This window comes from Lactuca serriola, chromosome 6, assembly GCF_051521515.1.
Source record: "Lactuca serriola cultivar US96UC23 chromosome 6, Lser_US96UC23_V15, whole genome shotgun sequence".
Taxonomy (NCBI): Eukaryota; Viridiplantae; Streptophyta; class Magnoliopsida; order Asterales; family Asteraceae; genus Lactuca; species Lactuca serriola.
Genome location: NC_136413.1, coordinates 48,518,048 through 48,537,930, shown reverse-complemented (window position 1 = coordinate 48,537,930; position 19,883 = coordinate 48,518,048). Strand labels below are relative to the sequence as shown.

The window sequence follows — 19,883 nt, the reverse complement described above, 5'->3', positions numbered from 1 at the left end:
AATCAAAGCAACCATCACCACCATCGCCCATCGTCTGTACAACAACCTTCAATTGCACTCCTGCCAACACCCTTCATATGTGTTATCACCCTCACCGGACAGAAAAGGAAGAACAAATATGCTATTTTACGCCTCCATCTCCATTCAAAAACCTAGTTGCAACTTGGAAGAAATCGAGTTTGCCACCCAATACGTTTCTAATGTGAGATGCGAATTTGCTGGGGAGGAGAAATTTTCTTCAATTTACAAAGGGGTTTTTGAGGGATAGATTGTTCGTGTCAGTGAAGTCTTTAGAGGTGGATTCTTTTTAGTTTATGATTTTGCAACAAAAGGGAATTGTGGAAGGAAGATCCATGTTAGGTTTCTAGGTGGTGGTTCCAGTAAGGTTTAAAGTGGGTGTTGGTTGTGGTTTGTGAAGGTGAACATGGGTGCGACAAGAGTGTTCCGATTGTGGTGTAACCCTGCAAAGGAGGAGGTAGGAATTTGGTGGTGGGTTTTAAGGTGGTATAAGGTGTTTGATTAAGGAAGAAAGGTGGAATAATGGTGGAGCTGGGATGATGGCGATGGAATTATGGTGTCTGAGAGATCCAAGTGGTGTGCTCGATCTGGTTGTGGTTGCACTATTTTTCCTTTTATTTTTAGATTAATGATAATAATAATAATAATAATAACAATAAATTAAGTGGAAAAGAAAAATAAAAAAGCATAATAGTCATTTTATGTCTCGTAAGGGATGAAGCATGCAAACTTAAACTAACGAGAGATGAAGCGTGCAATTTTTAACTAAACGAGGGACGGTCCAAGTTAATTTTTGAAAATAGGGACTAAACGTGCTTTCTGACATGTGCACCAGTGACGATTCGTGTAATTTACCCAAACTTTTAAGTGTGTAAGTTTTTGTTGGTTTTACCTTTTTAGAGATTTTAGATTTATTAAAACGGGATGTTTGCAACTTTTTTCAAATTTACCTTCAAGTTTATTAAAATTCTCAAGTCCGGTAGAAATGTTCGGTTTTATCATTTTTCTAGTTCATAAAAGTTTTTAAAATTGATTTCCTGGTTCATTAAAGGCCTTAATTTTGACAGAAATTATCGGTTTTACTAGATAAATTTGCAAAAAATAGTCAAATTGAAAAAAATTGCAAATTTGAGGCATAAATTAACCTAAAATATGAGTTTGGGTAAAACTTACAATTTTATGGCTTTTTATAACATTTGCCATTAGGGGGTGTTTGGATTAGTTTTTTTAGCTTATTGCTTATAGCTTATTTGTGGTGGGAATAAACAATAAGCAATAAGCATGGGAAGGGATGCTTATTAAAATTAGCTTATTTAACTTAATAAGCTGGATTTTATCCAAACACTCAAATTAGCTTATTGTGGGAATAAATAATAAACACCTCTTTTTTTCCTATCCAAACACCCCCTAAATATTTTCTAGCATGTAATTTATAAATTTAAGATTATATTATTTGATTTTGGGAAAACCTTTTATTTATTGGTAAACACGTCACGTCATTACGCATTGGAACATACAAAATTCCTTCGAGTTTGTTGGCACATGTGGTTAGTTCCATAGGGATGTCGTGCCCTTTTTTTAAACACAATTTATTATTATTTCTACTACTTTCTATAAACTATTAAGATATTAAAATCATTCAATAATCAATACTAAATGAATCAGGTTTATCAAAACAACTCGTGGTTTGCAATTAACCCTCTAAAAGAAGTTTTACTTTGTCTACTTAGATTCCATTTTTAACTCCTTTTGGACGCTTACCTAGTAGTATGAGATTCCACTAATATTAAAACAACCACACCCAATTAATGAATATATTGTGGGTTTTTTTTTTTTATCAACCATTAAAATAATAATTTTACAATATTTAAACATTGTATGGCGTAATTGTTGAAATATTAACATAACCATATGAGTCTATTTTATTGCGCGGTTAGATATGTGTTTTCAAAATAATGATTATGTAATAAAATAAAATTAAAACCATGACTAAACTAGATAATTAGATGAGTAAAATAAAAATAATTAAGTAATTTTATATCTCCTCAATTGTTTTTTTTTTTTTTTTTTTTTTTTTTTTTTTTTTTTTTCTATCTGTCTTCTTTAAATCTAATTACGTTAGTCTTAAAACATAAAAAATACAACACATCATTAATTCACTTTAACTTATCATCATATGTAAATTTTTAAAAAGTTGATTACTTTTAATAAAATAAGAATATACTCTCCGTTTTATATCGTGTAGGAAAAACTTAGAGGGTTTGAATATGTTTTCCTTGATTGTACGGCTTAACTTGTTGGTTTAGGTTTTGAAGAAATATAAGATACAAATATAACTCTTCACGATGGGAGCTTAATTGTCGGGAAATGGAATTCTATAATGAAGGTATGAGGTTATTGTATGCAACATTTATAATTTGAGGCTAACCTTGATTGTATGTAACACTCATAATTGTTTAGATATAAAGATTGTTTATAAATTATAACCCTTCTTTCTCATGGCATAACCAACCTATGAACACACAAGGTTCTCATCGTGCTCCGAGTTTATCTTTGTTTATATACAATATTATGTGTACATGTGAGACATCCAAAAACACAAATGTAAACGCGAAGGAAATTTTCCAAGCAAAACTTCATCAAACATTTTGTTTTTAAGAACACAAGATGATAATTTGTGTATGATGTATGCCACAGCTAGAACACCTCTCCCTATAACTCGATGGATGATGCAACTTTCAAACGAAGGTCTTGATAAATTTTTATTAAGTGACTGTTTTTTTCTTCCATAACCCTTTTTTGTTGAGGTGTGTAGGGACATAGGGTTTTTAATAAAATCATATGCTCCTTGTATAATTCAAGCACGTAACTCAATTGAAATTTCATCCTATTTTCCATGGGATATATGTTCATTCTTTTATTGAATTTATTTCCCACCATGTTACCAAACAATTTTAAAAAAATGACCGACCTTATTTTCTTGCATTAAATATTACCAAACCCCTTTATCTGTAGTTACCAATAATAAACATAACTTATCAATCACCTTATAAGGAACATAGCAATTATGACCATAGATGATAGATGTCAATGTATATTAACTAAAAGGATAAAAGTTCTTGGTAAAACTGATAGGAAAATGTAATCATCGTTGTTTCATAAGACTAAGGGTGGGAATCGGTTCGGTTTTCCGGTTTTTCGGTTTCCTCGGTTTGAATTTTTTTTTTAGTCCAATTCGAAAACCAAACCAAATTGAATTCAATTTGTCGAGACCAAACCGAAAACCGAATTCTAATTCGGTTTGGTTCGGTTTGAAACCGAGGAAACCAAATATTAACTTAAAAAAATTTCAAATATAAATTAAAATGTTTTTAACATAGAAAACTAAAGTTGCAAACAGAAAGATCTAAAGTTTCATACAAAATAATCCAAAGAATAAATGAGTTAAAATGATTTTTACTTTATAATTGATACTTTTATTTAATATAAAATATAAAATATATTTTTAATCAATTGACTTATGAAATTCGGTTTTTCGGTTCGGTTTGGTTTAAACTTCATGAGACTAAAACTCGGACCAAAAACCAAATTTACAATTTGTTTGGTCTCAAACCAAACCAAAAACCGAATTTGAATATGGTTTGGTCTAAAATCGATTTCGGTTCGATTTGGTTTTCGGGTTTTTTGGTTCCGAACCAAATAAGTCCCACCCCTACACAAGAGTGTAAGAATCACAAAATCAATCAATGAGTACCAAAATTTCCTAGTGGTTGTATTCTACAAAGTACAAAGGATATCATGTCCATGCCTCGTAATCCTATGCGGAGTCCACATAGACCAACATAGCCACCTCCATATGCTTTGGTCACTTAAAAACTAGAGATTATCACATATTTTAACCCATTACTGTTAGAAATTTGGGGTATAGAAAGACTTGGAAATTTTGAAAATTGGGATATCAATTTCAGATTAAAGTATTTGGGTGGTACCCCGCTCTTAGGGACTTGCTCCGAACCCCCGTTCGTTCAGGGGCGAAGTACCTAAATGACAGTATACTTTGAAAACTTGATCAAACTCAAACAAATGTGCACTCCGCACCTTGCTTACTTGATTAATATTTATCAAGATCATTTGGTCAACAAATTAATCCCGTTACATTTAAATAACATTGATGATAACAAATCACCAACAATCCCAATCAATGAGGCTCCGCAAACATAATTCATTTATAACACATATATTTTGCTTTCTAGAAACTTGGAATGTTGGAACATTCAACATGTGTTTTAGTTTAAGAGGTTGAGGTTTTACATCCCCATATTTTGGAGTCTTACATTTTTCTATCAATGGTATGTCCCGACTTGTCTTGCAACAATGAATACACCACTTATTTATGTTCTTTTTCCATTTCGCTTATCACTATTCTTACAATGTTCTCTCTTTTTTTATGATTGTTTTGCTTTCTAGAAACTTGGAATGCGGCGGTATTTGTAGCCATTTTTTAAGCTCTAATACCATGTGAAATTTGAAAACTATGCATTTCATATATAGTAAATTGCCAAATTAAACAATGATAATTGGCTAAGGTTTGTATGATCAAAGGAAGGTTGTAAAAAAAAAGACAACAAAGAGATAGAGAAGATATTCCCATAAATCTTGAAAAGACTCCTTTGAAGTTGCTAAAATGAAAATAGAGTTTTCACAAATAAGCATAAAAATATTTATAGAAAAAGAAAGTCTCTTAACTCTTTAGGGACCGTTTATGCAATTCACGAAAAAGATATAAAATTACAAATGTGTCCTTCTGTCTTCGAAGCCTCTTGATGATGAGGCTAGCAAATTAGCAGCTCGGATAACAATGGAAGCTTTGAAGGTTTGGTCATCGCGGCCTCGGAGGCACTGCTTTGGTTTAGCTTCCTCTTCTCCTCCTCCGACTTCCGAATCATACCTCCCTGTCACTTTCATCCGCTGCTGTTCTTCCTCCTCCACCTCCGCCGCCGCAGCGCCGAAACAAGGCGGCAGGGATATAAGATCATCCGCACTTTCAACTTCGACTTCAACCTCAGACATAAACGCTATTCATCCAATCCGTCTAAAAAAGGTCATTATCTTCAAAAAAAACTCGCTCGCTGTTTGTTTTTCTGGTTTTGCCCTATCTTCTATTTCTCATTGTTACTTTACGAAATGAGATTAATTATGTGTTTTCCATAATTGAGTAAGAACTGCCTGTTTTCAATCACTAAAGAACAAGCATTACGTTCAATTCGAAAAACGAAATGCCTCACTTTGCGATTTAGGTCAAATCTACATAATCGATGATTATATATAACTCCAATTTTGCTTGTTGCAGCACTTATTGAAGTTTATTGTGGTTTCCAGTTGATTTTATGGATTTGAATTTGAGTAGAATCAAACATTGAGCTACATTATTGCATATAGATATGTTTGCAATGAAAACAATGGATTCTTTTACAGGTGGAAGAGTTAAGAAGCAAAGGATTTGAACCCTACGCTTACAGTCCTCCACCGGAGCACCACCACCCACTTCCACCGTCCTCTAAAACCTCCCTAATCTCCCTCCCTCTCCCGCCCAAACCCGCTCCTCCACCGCCTATCTCCGACACAAACCCAACCACGGACCTTCAAGAAAAACTCTTCTACCTCGATTCCGTCGGAATTGACCTAATCCCACTCCTCACCACCCACCCTCCCCTCATCACCACCTCCCTTTCCCACATCAAATCCACCATCACCTTCCTCTCCACCACCATCCCCCTCCCTCCACCCGCCCTCAACCGCCTCGTCTCCCTCTGCCCTGAAATCCTCACACTCCCACTCTCCTCCATCATCTCCACCATCACCTTCCTCCTCCGGGAAGCCCACGTCCGGAGCCACCACCTCCGGCGAGTCATCCACCGTCGCCCACGCCTCCTGACCTCCGACGTCAAAACCCGCCTCCGCCCCACCCTCTACTTCCTCCAGGGCACAATCGGAATTTCAGAAATCAACAAACACACCCACCTCCTATCATGCTCAGTCGAAGACAAACTCCTTCCACGTATCGAATACTTCAATGAAAACATCGGAATCCCGTATTCCGACACCATGTTGATTTTCCGGCGATTCCCTTCGTTGTTTTGCTACAGCATAAAAGAAAACCTTGAACCGAAGTTCAATTACTTTGTGGTGGAAATGGGGCGGGATTCCAGGGAATTGGTGGAATTCCCGCAGTATTTTTCGTTTAGTTTAGAGAACCGGATTAAACCGAGACACAGGCGGTGCTCGGAGAAAGGTGTCTGTCTGCCATTGCCGGCCATGTTGAGGTCCAGTGAGAAGCGGTTTCTTGAGAGGTTGGAGGTGTGTTGTGATTCCTCTATGCCAATGAGGAATTCCCCCTTTTGGTATTACACTCATGGTGATGATTGATGATGATGATGATAGTGTTATGAATGTGTTGTTACATGATTGGTATGCATCATTTTGTGTATATATTATTAAGATTCCGACAACAAGAATTGTAATATTAATGGGATTTGTTCAAGATGTTTTGGAAAGTTTAGGAATTATTTGAAGTCTGGATTGGAATCCAAGATTGAATCTTGGAATGGGAGTGTATGCCGATTCCGATTCCGATTCTGATTTGTTACATGAAAGCTACTATTGTATATTCTTTTATTGTACGTAATATTAAAATTCAAAAGATAGAAAATTAAATGGTTAAATAATTGCTAGGAGACAACGTAAGCAAATGAGAGTTTTTTTTTTCTTAAACTAAACGACGCATGTTTTTCAACACAAAAGTGTGTAAAAAGATTAATCAAATTTATGTAGTCAATAATTCTAAACTAGTTTAAGTTTTAAGTCATAATAAGTCATTCTGTAACACATTCAAGATGTGTAGATATATGTATTTACGCGGTTATGATGTGGAATTATGGAAAACATTTTGGAATAATTGAAAAAGATAAACTATGATTTTGATTTTTCTATTTTTCTGGATCATGGAAAACGTAATTACTGAAATAATTAAAATGATAATATTATTATTATTTTCAAAATTATCAATGAAATAATCATATATATTGTAGATTGAAGTTTCTGAATTTTAACACGGACAATTGATAATCTCTATACTAACTTTTAACTGTATAATATATTTATTATTTATTATTTTACAAAATATACAATAAATAAATTTAATTAAATATTGTTAAATGACGAAAACCATCGGCTAATAATGATGTGGTCGTTTGCCGTTTTTAGTTCATTTCTCTCCTCTTACTTGGTCAAGGCGGACGTCTTCTTTGTTAGATAAGCAATTTCTCGGCGATTTCTTCATCGTTGACTTTCTACAGTTGAACAGTTATACCTGTCAAGCAGCCATTGAAGAGCTATTCCTTCAATTTCTCTATCTATACCCACCTCAATCCCACTCTGCTTTCTCATAACTTTGTAATCTTCATCTGTTTTGCTACCAAATCAAGATCTGAATCAGAAACTTTGACAATAGCAACACAAGAATCATGAACGATCTGTTTTCCGGATCCTTCTCTCGTTTCCGCAGCGAGGAAGGATCGCCGCCGTCTCGTTTTCAGAACAACGTCGAGATGACAGGTAACTCGCCGTCGACCGGAGGCGCCAACCTCGATAAGTTTTTCGAAGACGTTGAAGCGATTAAGGACGAGCTCCGAGCACTTGAAACGCTCCATAACCAGCTCCAATCGTCACACGAGCATAGCAAAACCCTACACAACGCCAAATCAGTGAAGGAGTTGAGATCTAAGATGGATAACGACGTCTCTGTTTCTCTGAAAAAGGCGAAGTTCATCAAAGTACGTTTAGAAGCCCTAGATCGATCCAACGCCGCGAATCGGAGTCTCCCTGGATGTGGACCTGGAAGCTCTTCAGATCGTACTCGGACCTCCGTTGTCAATGGCCTCCGTAAAAAACTATCCGATTCGATGAATCTCTTCAACGATCTCCGTACTAAAATGGCGTCGGAGTATCGCGAAACCGTCCAGCGACGGTATTACACCGTCACCGGAGAAAACCCCGACGAATCGACTGTAGACAACTTGATTTCCACCGGACAAAGCGAGACGTTTTTGCAGAAGGCGATTCAGGAGCAAGGGAGAGGGCAAGTGATGGACACGATCTTGGAGATCAAGGAACGACACGACGCCGTTAAGGAGATCGAGAGGAATTTGAAGGAATTGCATCAGGTGTTTATGGACATGGCGGTGTTGGTGGAGAGTCAGGGAGAGCAGTTGGATGATATTGAGAATCAGGTGAACCGTGCTAGTTCCTTCGTCAACCGTGGCACCACCCATCTACAGGTGGCGCGTAAGCATCAGAAGAACACCAGAAAATGGGCTTGTTTTGGGATTGTTTTGGTGTTGATTGTGATTCTTATCATCATACTATCAATCAGGCCTTGGGAGAGCAATGGTAGCGGCGGCGGAGGTGGAGGCGGAGGTAATCCCACACCTAGCTCAGCACCACCGCCACCACCGCCGGCGGCCACTTGACGCCACTCCGCTCAACCACTTTATTTGTTGATTATTGTAAGTGGTAATGGTGTGATGATGGCTTGTTTTCTTGGATTCTTGTATTTATTTTACGATTATTGTATTTATTTATTTTCAGATAAATTTTTGCTCATGATGAGAGGTCTCTTATATTTATATTTATGATTATTCTTTTAAACCCAAAACAATGTCTAAAAATTTCATTTAAATAACATTTTAAAAATTTTATTATTCACGCCACCGTTAATATCCATATCTCTTTGTTGAGTATCCATATCTCTTTGTGGAAGACTTTATACAACTTTCACTCATAATAGTTAACCTATTGACATTTTTAGTGCATTTATAAAAAAAATGTATATATATCTTCGAAAATATCAAAATATTTAACCTTAATTTGTAGGTTTTACAAATTTTTTTTCCACTTAGAACGTTTTTTTTCCTAGAGATTTCTATATCGTTGAACATATGAGGATATCAATCCTTTATTTCTTTCCATGTCTTCCAAGTAAGGTTTAGTCTTTGTGTTATGCTTCCATTTCATGAGAGCCAATTCAATATCCTTCTTTCACACAGAACAGAAAATAACTGCTAAACTGATCAATAGATCGAAGTTGGTCTCTTTCTTCCTCTTTGCTTGAGTTCAAAGGACATAAAAGGATGGAGGGAAAAAGATAGTTGCACCAATAAAGTCTAGTTCCTGAGTTTCAACAAAGAAAAAAAAAACGGAAAGAAAATAAGAGAAAGAAAAGTGCAAGAAAATAGTATTTTTTGTTATTGAGTTGGAGAGAATGAAATGAAATGATCTCATCTCGTTAGAGATTATCCGCGGTATTTTGGAGCAGGCTCCGGTGATTTTCGGTACAGTCAATGAGGGGATTATGGAGGTTTTGGATGAGCGTCTGGACATATTCCATACTGAGATTATGGCTATTGTTGGAGCTCACACTCTTTCCTTCCATGAGTTTCGTGCTTGTGGAGCTCCCGAGTTCTTTGGGGAGAAGGATGTCACAACTAGGAATCTTGATGTCTTGTAAACATTGAACAATGATAACAAATGTGAACCAACAATGTGAGAGCATGTATGATGCTTATTCAATAACAACAAAACTTCCATCAAACACTTTATACAAGCACATCAAATAGTCAACAAAGGATTGGAAACCCTATAAATCCCGGTTTAAATCTATTTTGGACTAGGATTTCCTTATCGGGCCTAATGGACCAATAAGCTTCCAATTTGACTACTTTGGGCTTAGAACTCTTATATGGGCTCTAATTTGGACCCACTTTCATTTATTTTAACATTTTGGGCCATATTGGGCCTAGAATGAAATAAAATACACTAATGGACCTTATTGGGCCATAACAAACTAAATAGCCCTAATGGGCCATAAAGCTCATACTTTGATGAATTTTGGGCCGTGAATTACCCTAAAAGGGCCAATGGGCCGAAAATCATTAACTTGGGCTCCACAATATAGATTTAAACACAAAAGGCCCAAACATTCTATTCTTCCTACTCTCTCTCGGCCCAAATACAAAAGAAAGGGGAGGAGTTGACTTTTGGTGCCACCTCACAATTATACACGGGGTATCCATGCACTCTTCTCATGTTCCCATGCATGGTCACTTCAACACTCTCTCTTCTCTCTCTTATCTATCCTCGGTCGAGAGCAAGGGAAAACACACACACACACAAAACAGTTAAAACTCTCTCTAAGTCTTCAAGAACATCTTCTCACTTCTCCTTCAAAACTTTCAAGATTTAAGAGATTTTCAAGGAGAATTTCCACAAAATTCATCATCTAAGGTAAGTTGATGTTTAATCTATGATCTAACAACTTCATTTCATCAAAAACCTCTTCCTAATCTATTCAAACTCATGATCACCATCTTAGAAGCCTCTAAGTTCGAGATCTTCCAAGAAGGCTTGCTAGGATCGAATCTTCTTCATTTCTCTCTTCAAAAACCGAACCCACAACTCAAGGTGAGCTTATACCCATTTCTTTTCGGTTTTCATAAGTTTTATGGGGGAGAATACAAGTAAAATGTGTATATCTATGTGTATGTGTATGCTATGTATGATTTTATGCATGTATGTGTGACTTTATGTGTTTTTGTGTTGAATATGTAAACAAAAAGGGAAGAAATCTCGAGATCTATGACATAAGAAGGAAATCAAACATGATCTAAGTTATCTTACACTAAACTAGTCAAGAATAATAACTTATAAGATTGTGATATATATACAAAACTCATTTTGGGCTTAAATTGTTAAATATACAAAAGTTGGGCTAAAAGTTGCTAATTCACGTTTTCTTAAAGGCCTAAAGGGTCAAAACAGTTACAATAAATGCTTTTCTGAACATTATGATCTTCAAAGGACTTAAAATGTAAATATTAGCTTAATGGGCTAAATTTTGGGCTTTTCGGCCTAATAAACCCAAAAATTGCGAAAATATGACATTTAAAAGGGATGAAGTAGTAAACTCTTCAAAACAGGGGATAAAGAGTGTAACAAAACTATTTCAAGGGTTAAAGATGGTTTTCATTTCCAAAAAGGATCGAAAATGTAAAGTTTTTGGATTTTGGGCTAAAAGTGTAAAAATTGCAAAAAGTTGGGCTTTAACCGGAAAATACTATTCTGGAAGGGCTGAAACTGTTAACAAAATAAGTTTTGAGTTAAAAATATCATTTCAACAAATCTATGATGCAAAAGTGTCAAGAAAATGTTTTAAGGGCTTAAAATGACTTTTCTCTTATATAAAGGACTAAAATTGTTATTTTTATAAAACGAAAAGGGGCTGAAAAGGTCAAACCACATATTTTAAACCAATTATTTTATTTATAGAATATTGAGTCAAAAATACCAATCTACGGCTTACAAAAATCGAAAGACAAATACACGTATAACACCAAAATATCGTTATAAACAAATCGATCGGTCTCGAGTCGATACAAAATAACAATTGTTAAATCGAACTCTCTAGTAGATATGTGATACCTAAGACAAGTAAACATTCGACACTTGGGCTTGAAAGTTTCAAATCATGCTTGGTGGACCTTGCAAGTCCATTAACATGATCTTTGGGCCCAAGGGATAATGATTATATGTTATTGGGCCTTCTATGACCCAATTCCATGTAAAGGGACCTTAAATGGATTCTTAAGTATTATTGGGCCCTAGTGATCCATTAGTATTGTCATAAGGTCAAAGTAATCAAATGCGAGATGAGCCAACGTGTCTTTCGCATCCCCGATAACCTAAAATTACTCACGGAAGTAGCAGGACTTCGTACTCCTCTTCTCCTCGTTTGTTAGGATTATGAGTAATCAAAGTAAACAAATTCAGATTGTTCATCAAGGGTAAACAAGGTTGTTTGGATTAAGTGAGCGGTAACGGGCGACGCCTCTAAGGATTGTTCGTAAACTGTAGTTATAACTAGTCATTATTAATGCATGGCTATAACAACTCGCAAACCTTAATTAATCCAACACCACCCGAGTAATCAAGGAAGACTAATCAAAAATCATTCATTGCGGCAGTATCACTATTTAAGAAATAACTGTAATTTTATGTTTTTGGAAAACATCGGGTTTTCCGGGGAAGTTCAACATTGTGCACTTGTATGGTTAATACAAAGTTTTTCAATTATACATGTGTTGAAATCATCATGCATATATTTACGGATCTTCACACCTTTTTTTTAAACAATGGTCTTTTCAGAAAATGATTTTCTGGGTTTTACAAACTACACAAATCATTTTATCACAACATTGCTTATGAACTCACCAACATTCCATATGTTGACCGTTTTTTAAAATAACTTGTATTCTCAGGTAACAGGTAAGCCGAGGAATAAGTACCAAGTATGTTAGTGTGTTTTGTTATTGAAAACTATTAAACGGTTTATGTATGGGTTTGTAACGTTAAAACAATGTACTTGATGTGAACAATTCCAGTTGTAATATATTAATGCATGGTGATGTTTATGTTATGATTCATGTATATTCATTGTGATGATATTCAAATTAAGTCACGCGAACCCTCGGACGTTTCCGCTGTCTGGTTCGGGGTGTGACAAAGGACCCCATTGCCAGTAAGAGATGGTTAACGGATATGGTGAACGCTTTCCGGACGAGTTTCTGCCCCGAGGGGTCGAAAGTCAGATTTGCTTCCTTTCTTCTAAAAGACAAAGCTCGAGATTGGTGGGAGGAGGTAGACTTCGCTTTGGGAGGCGAAGCCCTGAAGACAATGACTTGTGATGAGTTTGTGACCCAGTTTAGGGCCGAGTTTGCACCAACTATTGAGGTGCAACAGTTGGCGAGGGAGTTCCAAGACCTTCGCCAGACGATTGAGACTGTGACAGAGATCACTGCCAAGTTCCGGGAGAGAGCTTTGTTGGTTCTGTAATATGCAATCGATGAGGAAATGAAGAAGGCAATGTATCATGACATGCTGAGGGATGACATCAGGGAGTTTGTGAGTTTGTCAGGGTGCGAGACCCTGTATGATATGATCGCTAAAGCCTGATAGTGGGAGATTGATTTGGAGCACCTTAGGAAGAGGAAGTCAGAGCAAACTCAAATCACAGTGGGCCAGGCGAAAATGCCCAAGACTCAGGATCCACGTTTGGGAGGCTATCAAGGTCGGGGCCGTTGTGCCAACTATGGGAGGACCCTTGAGGGAGGATGTCGGGAGACAGGGCAAGGATGTTTCAGTTGTGGTCAGATGGGTCGTTATAGTAGGGATTGCCCTTGTTGATCGGTTCCGATGTGCTTTCATTGCTATCAAGTGGGTCATAAGAAGGCTAATTGTTCGATGTTGAGAGGTGGAGCAGTGAGTGCACCTGCTCCAGTTACTTTGAGGATCACTGTCGATTGTGAGGGGAGGGCAGGAGCCCCAGCAGCGAGGAGCCGAGCATTGTAATGTCAGTCAGGGGAGGCCAGATTTCCATCAGATGCTATCGTGGGTATGTTATCTTTTGTATTTCATTCATCTCATATATATATATATATATATATATATATATATATATATATATATATATATATATATAGCTTTGGAATCTTGTGTTTGTATGGGTAGGCATTATCTTGGGTTAGTTCTCCGTTATTGCCTAGTTTCTATTATTAAGATTCAACATTATCAATAGCGACCATAGCGCTCGCTATGATGTTTGGCGAGGCGAGGCGTTCATGTGTCGTTATGGGGTCCATAACGACTGTATAGCGTCAATAGCGGTCTGTTTCATTTTTTTAATATGGTATAAATAGACCTATATTAGAGGTTTTAGTTGACTAAGTCAAAATAACATCCAATACTCCAAGTCTCTAACGTTCGCTATCTAAGTCGCTTCTCTTGACCGGTCGACCCTCATTCGCGCTTCTTCAGATCGCCAGTTGCTCTGCGATTTCTCCTATTTCGACGACTGGCCTGCACGGGTCCTTCTCTCCATCAGCTTCAAAGGTGTGTATTTTTCCATCAGCTTCAAGCCTTCAACTGTAAATCTTATTGTCGGCCAGTGTCTCAACTCAAGCTTAATCAATCTGCACCAATAACAGTATATATATATATATATATATATATATATATATATATGTATTCTCCACTTAATACCCTGTATGGGTGTAGTTAATTGTTTAGTTATGGGTTTAGTATTAGTTTAGTATAGGTATTAGTTTAATGTTGTATATAATACCATGTATTGTTAATGAAAGCTACAAGAAGTTTCTTTGAAATATGCAAAATGTAATGTTGTGATTGTGTCTCAACTTACCTAGTTATGCATTTATTCACTTGTTTATTTACCGATCAACTGATTAACTTACTCAATTATGCATTTATTAACTGATTAATCGATTAACTTAATCAGTTATGTGTTTATTAACTGATTAACCGATATGTATGTAATTTTCATATACTTGTCATTAATATCACTCAATTGTGTAACTTTACCTTTGATTTGTTTTTGAAATAGATATGACTAGTAATGATTCGAGATGGCAGTATGAGACAGCAGTTGAAGGAAAGGGTAATCAGCGGGTGATATGTATTTTTTGTAATAAAACAACCAATGGTGGGATTACAAGACACAAGCATCACCTTGCTGGTGATTCCGCCCAAGTACTAAAATGTCCCAGAGCTCCAATAAAAATACAAAAAGCTTTTAAAGATGTTTTTGATAAAAAAAAAAACAGATAAAGAAGCAACGAACAAAATACTCTGCTTTGATATATGATGATGTTGTAGATATAGATGAAGACGAAGAAGCTACAACTAATAGTGTGTAACATCCAGATTCTTGGGTATGTATTATATTATTTATATATTTTGATTTAATCGAAGGGACTCGGCGAGTTAGTGGATTAACTCGTCGAGTAGGGGCGCGATTAGGTGACGTGTTTAAATGAATGGACTTGACGAGTCGAGAATTGGACTCGCCGAGTCGGCGCTGTGGTGGAAAACCCTAATTTTCCGGGTTTGGGACCTATTTAAAGAGCCTTAGGGTCTTCAATTGCGGCTATCCTTACCCTGGAGAAACCCTAAATCATCCTTGAGAGCTTAGAGAGTAAAGAAGAGCCATCTTGAGAATTTTGGTGTGTCATTTCTAAAGAGAAGATGAGATTCTAGCAAGAGGGACCAGAGGGGGTTGATGTACTGAGGTTATGAAGCCTGGAGCTTCACTTTGAGGTAACAAATCGGACCATTTCTCCTCTTTGTGTTGATTTCATGAATCTAGGGTTTCTTAACCATTCTCTTTAGAGGTTTATGGAATGTTTGAGGTCCCAATGTGGAATAAGCCTTAGATCTGGACCATGGGAGGTCCAGAGAGTCCCTTATGTTCAGCTTTATGCAGTTACATAGAGAGTTTGAGCCTAGGTTTCCATTTAGATGGCTATTTCTTCATTTATGGCTCTAATCATGATGCATGGACGTAAAGTGTGGACCTTTACGTGATATGTGGGTGCTAGAAGGATAGATCTACAAGTTGGTGAAGCAGATCTGACCTTAGAAGGTCAGATGAGTTTGGTCATGGAGGAGACTCGACGAGTCGGATCGAGCTTACCCGAGTTTCGTGATCAGTTGAGAGCCGATGAGTTGGGTGGGTGACTCAGTGAGTCGAGTGAGACCTTGTGAGGAATCTGATTACGCGTGTGGACTCGCCGAGTCGTTGCCTGACTCGACGAGTCTGGTCAAAGTCGGACCGTTGACTTCCGTTGACTTTTAGGGTTTAGTCAACCAATGGACTATTGGGCCTGGGGAGGGGTAGAATGGTCTTTTACCCTTTTGGGAAGCATAGTACGAGACTTGTCTAGCCTTTGAGAGCCACTGCTGATTTAGAGTATTTATTAATGTGATTAGGCGGCGGCTAGATCGGTATTTCGAGTTCGAGACTTTTCGAGAATTACCCGAGGTGAGTCTTCTCACTATACGTTACCTAGAGTGGTATTATGTGTTGACTAGAGGGTCTTATGTGTTGCGTATGAGATTATGTGCTATGTGATATATGTATGTTGTATGATGTTATAGACCGGACCGTAGGGTCCAACGAGCTATGATCAGACCAGAGGGTCCAACGAGCTACGGGACTGGAGGGTCCCGCTGAGACACATCGACCAGAGGTTCGTATTATAGTCTCGAGCGACGTATGTGTTGTATGCGGTATTTTGGGGAACTCACTAAGCTTCGTGCTTACCGTGTTATGTGTTATGTGTTTCAGGTTCTTCAGAATCGCTGGAAGGCGGCGGCTCGATTGTACACACACAAGAGAAAAGAGTGATGAATACAGATCCTGAAATTTCATAATGTTCTGAAAACCTTGTTGATGATTTTTAAATAAAAAGTGTTTATATAGGATAATGTGCATTTTTATGAAATAAAAATGAATAAAATAAATAAAATAAATTTAAAATTTTTCGGTGTTACAAGTTGGTATCAGAGCCTTGGTTTGAGGGATTCGGATACACCTTCGGGTATGTCCGGACTCAAACTAAGGATTGAGAAAAAGGTTTTGAAGAGAAATGGGTTTTCAAAAAATGAGTAAGAGAATTTATAAAAGAAAGAGATAACGAGCAGTGTGTACAATCAGCCAGCGCCCGAACGGTGATTTCCCAAAAATACCCTTAAATTGTGTGTTATGAGTAATATGTGAAATGTTATATATGCTAGAGAGTAGGCTAGGTGTTGGGCTGAAGATTATTTTGAAGTGTTGCGTCGATGGGCTCGATAGTTTATTTATTTTGTATTCCGGTTTGGGCCTGTCCAACCGAGAGCCTATTTTGTTTATTATATAAGTATATGGTTGCATGCATATTAGGTCAATGATTTTAGCGATTATTCTAGAGCTTAACGATAGCATTACAGGTTTCTTTAATCGTTCTTGTAACCTACTAATCCTCTACAGTTGATGTTCTTAATCGAGCTCTTCTGAGGATTTTGTTTAATCATTCGACTCGTTTGATTCAATCTTGTTTCGTTCTTATTTTCGTGTTCTTACAGTTTTATATTTACATACTTGTTCAAGATCTAATCGATCTTCATAGATTAAAGGTTTTTAATCTCAACAATTGGTATCAGAGCAGGAGGCTGTGTAATCGATACACATCTTTTCTGTGAAAAGATTTCAATTAGGGTTTTTCCGCAATTACTGATATTTATTGAGCCGTCATCTCATTATTGACGTATCTTGATATTTATTGTTTTGCCCTAATCTGCTTTATTACAAGTCTGATCTTTGAACAGGTTTTTTCGATCATAATGGACGAGTCGCAATCAAATCCTATTAATATTTCCAACAGCATCGGTTCGACGACAAAGATTCCAATCCTATATACCCATGACTATGAAGTCTGGGCGCATCACTTCAAAGACTACGTGATAGGATCTGAGGATAATGGATACCTCATATGGGAAGCTATCATTAATGGACCGTTTTCTCATTCTGCAACGTCCAGAATTATTAAGACACAAAAGGAGTACAATGATCTGCTGAAGGATGTTAAGGATATTGCACAAGATGAAAAGGACAAATTCCAGTGCAATATCAAGGCGTTAAGGTTAATCATATTCGCCCTTCAGTCCAACACCTTTAGGTTGGTCAGCTCATGCACGATGGCAAAGGAAGTTTGGGATAGACTTCGCGAACTGTATTCTACAGACGAGGATCTTGAACATTCTATCCAAACCTTGCTCTTATCTGAGTTTGGAGAATTCAGGCAAGGAGCCGAAGAAACGGTGACCCAGACGTTCGATCGCTTCAATCATCTTCTCAGCAAGATGATCAAACATGACATTGAAAGGAAGCTTATCGAGCAGAAGGTTACTTTCTTAAATGGTCTGAGGTCTGAATGGAGAGCAGTGGTGTCTACAGTCAAAGCCCATGAGCAATTTAAATCGTACTCTTTGGCGAAACTGGTGGGCATTCTCAAGTCCCAGGAGAAGATTGTACTGCAGGAGAAGAATGTTGTTTCATGCCTTGGTTCGTTGGCCCTCCTGTCAAAGAGTAAAGTTGTGATGGAGGATGAAGACCTTAACTTGGAGGAGTATGACCTCACGTCTGAGGATTATGCTATGATGGTGTCTAACCCCAAGAGGTTCATAAAGAAGAGATTCCCCAGCAATAAAAACCGAAACTGGCAGGGGAGTTACAGTTCAGAAAAAGTTAACAATGAACCGAAGGTTGAAGAGCCCAAGAAAGAACCGAAGGTGGATGGCGATTCCGGAGTAAGCTGTTACTACTGTGGTGGGAAAAACCACTATGCCAAAGACTGTGTGCTTAAGAAGATGGCTGAAAAGGATGATGAAAAAGATGAGGAAGTTGTGTTGCAGAAAAGGCTGGATGAGTTGAGAAAGAAGAAGTATACCGCTAACCCTTCTATTAATGCTCTTATTGTGCAGGGTTCGATTGCTGATGACGAGTTCGGTAGCACAGAAGTTTGGTCTACCGACTCAGAAGACGATGAAGTAAGGAAGCCTACTCACGGAAAGGCTTATGTGGCAAAGGAGGAGAGCAGTGGAGGAAGATGCTTCATGGTAACTGATGTATCTCAGATAAGGGGATACAACACCGATAGTGGAAGCAATGAACCGAAGGTGCAGGAGGACATGTGCTTTACGGCCAAACCACTCAGCCAGCAGTTCAATGAGCTTGATGAACTAATAAAGAAGGTACAATCGGTTTTTGTTTCATTTAAAGTACCACAATCCTCATATGAGAAAGAGCTAAAAAATGTTAATACAAGAATTTCTCATCTAGATAGTAGCTTAACTCAAACTCGAGTCACAAATTCTAACCTAACTGGTCAATTAAGCAGGGCGGCGTCGAAGAGTGAGGAGCGGCGTATGTGGATCGAGTTGAAGGAGTCTGAAATAGTTAAAATTAAAGACGAAAACATTTATTTACAAAGAGATAATTTAAAGTTGTTAAAACAGCGGAATGTTTTTTGTTTAATTGCAAAACGTCTTTATTCTAATATTACTCAGCTTCACTTAGATTGTGAAATATGCCAAAAGATCTATCGCATGATTTTGCCCTTCCTGGAGTTTAAGGAGGATGAAATTGATGCTGAAGCCTATAATTGTGAGAGTGTGATATTGTCTGATGATGTCAATCCGACCTACATGTATGGACTGGACAAAATTGAGTCCTTCATTAAATCCAAGGACCACAAGGACATGCTCAAAAATCTTTTGGATGAAAATGATAGACTTAAACTGAGAATCGAAACCATACAAAAATTTGACTCTTTGAATGCCAATGTAAGCTCAGAAAACAAAATTGATGTTGAAAATACATCTGAGCTTAACGAGGATGACAACATGAGTGAAATTTCTGTAGAGGACACGGTTGACTGCTCAGAATTTGTTAAAAGCGAACCTGAAAACCACAAGAATCTAATTTCTGAAAATTCAGTGGAGTTCGCTCGATTGTCCCAACAAAAGTCCCCGATCTTAGCAGAGAAAGCAGCTGTGTATCAGAAGGTCAGGACCACTCCAAATCAAGTATACAAGGTGACTGGAGTAACCGAACATCAGACAACTGAACTCACAGCTATTGTAAACGAAGACAATGCTGATGGCTGCGATGAGTACTTCTGGTCAGCACCAATAGATAATGCAAACGAAATGGTGGGCTTATCTGAAAGAACCTCCTGGATGAGTAAAGGAAGATACATACCTGAACCCTTGAATAAGCCAGATAATTTCGATGAGCCAAGCACCAATGGCACACAAGACATTCCTCAGGAGAATGAAAGTTCGGCAAAAGAAGACGTTCCCTCTACTCCCTCAGCTCAAAGTGAAACTCCTTCAGTTCAAAAGGAACCAGCCAA

General features: G+C 37.5%; 1 protein-coding gene and 1 pseudogene across 1 annotated transcript; both read left to right on the top strand.

Annotated features, from left to right (window-relative positions):
* Positions 1–4,821: 4,821 nt before the first annotated feature.
* EMB3114 (Mitochondrial transcription termination factor family protein) lies at positions 4,822–6,685 on the top strand. Its single transcript, XM_079006307.1, has 2 exons — positions 4,822–5,119; positions 5,494–6,685. Exons 1-2 carry the CDS (start codon positions 4,877–4,879, stop codon positions 6,442–6,444), a joined length of 1,194 nt encoding a protein of 397 aa, XP_078862433.1. The 5' UTR covers positions 4,822–4,876; the 3' UTR covers positions 6,445–6,685.
* Positions 6,686–7,107: 422 nt separating this feature from the next.
* Positions 7,108–8,679, top strand: LOC145058251 (syntaxin-121 pseudogene; annotated as a pseudogene).
* Positions 8,680–19,883: the final 11,204 nt, after the last annotated feature.